The sequence below is a fragment of the Carlito syrichta genome, unplaced genomic scaffold, assembly GCF_000164805.1.
Source record: "Carlito syrichta isolate Samal-C Ts95f unplaced genomic scaffold, Tarsius_syrichta-2.0.1 Scaffold169207, whole genome shotgun sequence".
Lineage (NCBI taxonomy): Eukaryota > Metazoa > Chordata > Mammalia > Primates > Tarsiidae > Carlito > Carlito syrichta.
In genome coordinates, this window is record NW_007113303.1 from 177016 (window position 1) to 183546 (window position 6531).

The 6531-nt window shown below is 41.2% G+C and overlaps 1 protein-coding gene across 1 annotated transcript in view; it reads left to right on the forward strand.

Annotated features, from left to right (window-relative positions):
* Positions 1-4346, forward strand: part of NDUFAF6 (NADH:ubiquinone oxidoreductase complex assembly factor 6) — a 33210-nt gene extending 28864 nt beyond the window's left edge. The window contains exon 10 of the mRNA XM_021709206.1: positions 4189-4346. Coding sequence (XP_021564881.1) covers positions 4189-4317 — 129 coding nt within the window. The 3' untranslated portion in view covers positions 4318-4346. The remainder of the gene's footprint in view (positions 1-4188) is intronic.
* Positions 4347-6531: the final 2185 nt, after the last annotated feature.

Sequence of the window (6531 nt, forward strand, 5' to 3'; positions counted from 1 at the left end):
GGGTTTTTTGTTTTGTTTTGTTTTGCTTTGTTTGTTTGTTTGTTTTTTGAGACAGGGTCTTGCTCTGTCACCTAGGCTGGAGTATAATGGCACCATCATAGCTCACTGCAATCTTTGCAGCTTCGAGTTTCTGGAGCTCTCCTTCAGCCTCCCAAGTATCTGGCACCACAGGTTAGTTGCCAACATACCCAGCTAATTTTTATTTTTTTATTTTTTTGCAGAGACAGGTCTTGTTATGTTGCCCAGGTTGTTCTTGAACTAATGGCTTAGCAGAGGTCTTCAAACTTTTAAAACAGGGGGCCAGTTCACTGTCCCTCAGACCGTTGGAGGGGAGGACTATAGTTGAAAAAAAAAACTATGAACAAATTCCTTTTTTTTTTTAAACTATAGTCCGCCCCTCCAGCGGTCTGAGGGACAGTGAACTGGCCCCCTGTTTTAAAAGTTTGAGGACCCCTGAACTGTTATATGATGCTTTTAGTGATGGTCATTTCTGTGTTTCATGGAGGCAGGTGAACTGAGTTGCTGTTACCACTCACTCTGCAGCCAGACTGCATTGGCTTCAATCTGCCCTGCCCCTTACTGGCAATGGGACCTAAGTTCCATAACCACTATGTTCCTCAGTTTACCCATAGGTGAAACATGAATAATAGTAGAAACTGCCTTGCAGGACTGTTAGACTAATTATAGCTATGTGAGTATTACTATTCTGTTATTTTTTTTTCTCCATAGTGGCCTGACCATATTGTAGCACAGGTTTCCAAACTGTGCTTCACAGACCATTGCTGAACTGGCTGCAATGGAATAACCTGGAAAACTTTTAAGAAACAGGGGTTTCTGGAGTCTTCTTACTGAATAAGACTCTTGGCATTAAGGAGGAGACCAGTTCCTAGATGAATCTGTGATTTTATTTATTTATGTGTTTCTTTGTTTGTTTAACAGACAGGAAGCACAGCTTTCAGTACAAGTAAAAGTGTGCTCTCACCGAATCTGTGATTTTAAAAAGTTCCCCAGGTGATTCTGATGTGTAGCCAAGTTTGGGAACTATTGCTCTAAAACATATAGAGAAATGATAATCATTGCCAACTACTTAGCACCTACAGTGGGATAGGCCCTGAGCTAGGCCATTCCATACATTATTGCTAGGCTTTCTAGGAATAAATCTAGGTATGGTTACTAGATTTTATGGATGGAAACCAAGTTTCAGTGATTTGTAATCTTTGAAAACTCTTAACTTATATTTTTTAAATACCAAATGTATCTCCTGCCGTTTTTCTCTGAAATATATGTGTGTGCTTTTTATTGTTGTTGTTGTTGTTTTAAGTTGAAGTCTTACTCTGTCACCTAGGCTGGAGTGCAGTGGCATGCTCACGGCCACCGCAGCCTCAGCCTCCTGGGCTCAGGTGATCCTTCCGCCTCAGCCTTCCAAGTAGTTGGAACTCTAGGTGTGCGCCCAGCTGATTTTTTTATTTATTGTAGAGATGGGTCTCGCCAAGTTGCCCAGACTGGTCTCGAACCCGTGGGCTCAGGCAATCCTCTCATCTCGGCTCCCGAAAGTACTGGGATTCTAGGCATGAGCCACTGCGCCCAGCCTGTGTGTATATTTTTAAGAGACAGGGTCTTCCTCTGTCACCCAGGCTAGATTGCAGTGGTGTAATCATGTAATCACTGTAGCCTCAACCTCTTGGGCTCAAGTGATCTCCCACCTCAGCCTCCCAAGTAACTGGGAGTACAGGTGCATGCCACCATGCCTGTCTAATTTTTTATATTTTGTAGAGATGAAGTCTTAGTATATTGGTCAGGCTGATCTCAAGCTCCCAACCTCAAGTGACCCTCCCACCTTGGCTTCCTAAAGTGCTGGGATTCCAGGTGTGAGCCACCACATTTGACTCCCCCAAAATGTATTTAAAGATTCATTTTTATCCCTTCCCATCTTCTATCTTAGTTTTCAGGTCTTTGTGTTAATGTTATTTTTTAATTGGGTTTTCTTATAATAGTAATTCGTTAATTTTTTTTTTTTTTGGAGTCGGAGTCTCACTCTGTCGCCCAGGCTGGAGTGCAGTGTCACGCTCACAGCTATCACAGCCTGACTGGCAGGGTTCAGGCAGTCCTTCCACCTCTGCTTTCCAAGTAGCTGGAACTACAGGTGTGCGCCACCACACTCCTCTAAGTTTTAAATTTTTTGTAGAAATGAGGTCTCGCCAAATTCCCCGTGCTGGTCTCGAACTCCTAAGCTCAGGCAGTCACCTCCTAAAGTGCTGGGATTACAGCTACAAGCTTCTTTTTGCAAGAAAAAAAAAACATGTGACAGGAAGTACACTAAGGTTTTTTTTTTAGAAAGACCATGTGGCGTACACGGACATATTTTCAAAGTTTTTCTTTGATCTTTTAAAATTAATATTTGCAATATATAAAAGAATATGATCTACCTATATGTGTGTATCGTATTACAAAGTATAGCTTAGTAAACACCTATGAATTCTCCACTCAAGCCAGGAACTAGAACATCACCTTTAAAATGAACTTTTGTTCTCCCCATCTCCTTCCTCTGCCTTCTTCTTTCAGGAAGCTGCCCTTAATTTTATGTGTAGTGTTCCCTTGCTTTTATTCTAAGATGATTTCTTCATTTTATATATTTCTAAGCAATACGTTGTTTTGCTTTTGAGTTTTGTTACAATGGATCGTTTTCTGTTTGTGTCTTCCTGAACATGTGCACATTCTCAGTGTTTCTGAGATGTGTGTGTATTACTGCCTTTAGCTATCACTGCAGTATCATAGTCACTTCACTGCAGTATCATATTTCATTGTATTTATCTTTTTTTGGTCCTAGAATTTCTGAATTGTTTCTAAGGCAAGCTTTTTGTAATATAAAATAAGGCAACTGGGCACATCCATGTGCATGTCTCCTGTTGTCCATATATGTAAGTTTAAAGTTTGAAAAAGCAGATAGTGAAATTGTTTGCATGTCACTCATATGTTTATAAACCTATAGGAAAAAAGTCTGGGAGAAAATGCAGTACTTTTTGGTTTATTTTTTCTTGTCTATCCTAAAAAATCTGTAGGCATGATCCCTCTCCTTTGTCGGCTCGCCCAGGGTCCATGCTGCAGAACTCCAGGGGGCGCTGCACACATGGCTGGAGGAGGGCGTGGTACCTCCTCCAATTGTGGAGTACAAAACTAAGTTAACTCCCTGTTTGGTAAAAACGTTATTAAAATAATATGATTTACAAATTAATAAAGATCACTGAAAACCAAAAAACAGTGATACTGCTCATTATTGGTGTTTTCTATCCTGCCACTATCCTGGTGAAAACTTTTTCAAGTTTTTTGTGGTGAGGAAAAGATGGGTGACATGCTCTGCACTCCAGCCTGGGTGACAGAGTGAGACTCCAGCTCAAAAAAAAAAAAAGCAAGTCATGTGTTCTGGCAACAACATGGAGACTTATTCAGTTTTTTCACAAAATTAATTTTTTTAAAAGACAACTTGAGCTCCCTCTTTGGTCACACTGCACTTGGAGGATGGGGAGGTGGGAGTGTTTCGTTTCCATGATTGAAACAGCCTTTTTGTATTCCATAGAATCTAATAACAAGGCCAGGCAAACATAATTCTGCTAATCTTTTATATTTTGACCAGAGCATTGTATATTATGAGCAGAAGAAGGCTTCATATTTCTTTTTTTTTTTTTGAGTTTGAGTCTCACTCGGTTGCCCAGACTGGAGTGCAGTGGCCACTCCCGGCCACCGCAGCCTCGACCTGCTGGGCTCCCGTGATCCTTCCACCTCAGCCTTCCGAGTAGCCGGAATTACAGGCATGTGCTGCCACGCCCGGCTGATTTTTTGATTTTTATTGTAGAGATGAGGTCTCGCTGCCCAGGTGAGTCTCGAACCCACAAGCTCAGGCAATCCATTCACCTCAGCCTCCCAAAGGCGCGGAATTACAGGCTGAGCCACTGAGCCTGGCAAGGCTTCATATTTCTAGTACTAGCCCTGTGATATTCTTTTACAGGCCTAATAGAAACTTCCTAGGGGAAACCTTTCTCTTCTCTCTAAAAATTCTCACTTAAATTCTTATTATGTAGAAGACCATCTCAGGGAAACTAAAATAGCTTTAATAATTGTGATTTTTCTTCAATTTGTTTTAAAGACTTGATCATTTTATAATCTAGTGACCACTATTCTCTTTTTTTCCAGGTTTATCTAGAGGACTATCTAAAGAAAATTCAGCAAGTGGATTTTGATGTATTCCACCCATCTTTACAGAAGAAAAATACATTACTTCCATTATATTTATATTTTCAGTCATGGAGAAAAAGATATTAAAATAATATCATGGCACAGATATTAATTTACTTCTAGTCTATTAATTTTACAAAAATATAATAGTTAAGATTCATGTTTAGAAACAACAGGAAGTGACTCTTTACTCAAGTAGAAAATGAATGTATTGAATGGGTGTCAGGCAGCTCACAGAATTGATGAGAGAAGTTGCTATAGGACTAGGGTGCCTAGACACTGCTGAGATCCTGCCATAGGCCCCACCATCCTGGGAAGTTGGAGCCCTAGGAGGGGGAATCGGTTTAGCTGTTCTTAGACCATAAATCTTGCTCTAGCCAGAGGGCAGGGAAAGGGAATACCATCCTCCCTTCACCCTTGGAGAGGGAAAGGGGGAGGGACCCATGTTAGCACAGGGCTTGTATGCTGTGCAGCTAAAACCCAAGTGCTCAGCACAGCTGGAAAATGCATTGATATAGGGGTCTTGAAGGGTGAATATTTGAGGAGTGTCAATCACTGTGTCAAGGGCTTATCACTAACATTTAATCTTTGCAGTCTGGTGTAAGAACTTATCCAAGTTGATAAAATAACTTCTTTTCCGGGCTTGGTGGCTCATCCTGTAATCCTGCTCCTTTGGGAGGCTGAGGTGAGTGGATTGCCTGAGCCCGTGGGTTCGAGACCTACCTGGGCAACTTGGCGAGACCTCATCTCTACAATAAATCAAAATTAGTCGGGCGTGGTAGTTCCAGCTACTCGGAAAGCTGAGACGGAAGAATCACCGGAGCAGGTCGAGGCTGCGGTGGCCAAGGGCGGCCACTGCACTCCAGTCTGGGTGACAGAGTGAGACTCCAACTCAAAAAAAAAATAAAATAAAATAATAACTTCTTTAAGGTGGGGTAGCAGCTGGCAAGATCTGGAACCTTAATTTGACTTTAGCTCTGCTGGTCTGAAAACTTTTACTCTCTTTGTTGATCCCACTGCTTCATTCTGTCTTCCAGCATTATCATGTTCATGATCAAAATTGTATTGACAAAATTTGTATTAATATAAATGATATTAACAATATCATATTGAATATTCGTTAAGGGAATTTAAGAAAACTAATATACATAGTGCATCCCAGTGATGAGCACTGTTCTGTACACTTTTATCGGTGTTTTCATTTGATCTTCCTAAGAACCCTATGAAATAAGGCACATTTTGTTTATAAACTTTTAGACTGGAAAATACATACCAATTTCAAAACCTGCAATTTTTTTTTTTTTTTTTTTGAGTTGGAGTCTCACTCTTGCTGCCCAGGCTGGAGTGCAGTGGCACACTCACGGCCACCACAGTCTTGACTTGCTGGGCTTAAGCGATCCTTTTGCCTCAGTCTTCCAAGTAGCTGGAACTAAAGATGCAAACCAGCACAACTGGCTAGTTTTTGTGATTTATTGTAGAGATGAGGTCTCACCAAGTTGCTCAGGCAATCCTTTCGCCTCAGGCTCCCAAAGTGCTGTGATTACAGGCAGAGCCACTGTGCCTGGCCTAAAACCTGAAATTTTTAACATTGCTGATAATTGGTCAATCTGGAATTTACATGAGTCTCTGATACCCAAGGCCAGGATTGTGCCCCATTTTCCTTTTTTCTTCATCTTCAGTGGTTTTGTCTTCTGCCTCTATCCCATTTTTTCTTAAGTCTTTGTTTTCAGCTATGAATTAGTGCCTACTCTAATTGTGAGAGGCTTAAAATATTACATTTTTGCAAATCCAAGCTGAGTGCTTTCCAAGGGTAAGAATACATTTTTTCATTCATCCTGGCATCCCTCAGTACCTAGAATGGCTTCTGATTTAGAGCATGTAGAGGTTGAGGGGAAAAAAAAAAAAAATATATATATATATATATATGTATATATATATTATATGTATATATATGTATATATGAATGTATATGTGTATATATGGGGGATCCCCAAAACAGAATTTATTTATAAAAAATTGTCGGCCGGGCTTGGTGGCTCAGCCTGTAATCCAAGCACTTTGGGAGGCCAAGGTGAGAAGATTGCCTGAGCCTGTGGGTTTGAGACTCACCTGGGCAACTTGACAAGACCTCATCTCTACAATAAATAAAAAATTAGCCAGGCGTGGTAGCATGAGTCTGTGGTTCCAGCTACTTGGAAGGCTGAGGTGGAAGGATTGCCGGAGCCCAGCAGGTTGAGGCTGCGGTGGCCATGAGTGTGCCACTGCCCTCCAGCCTGGGTGACAGAGTGAGACTCCAACTCA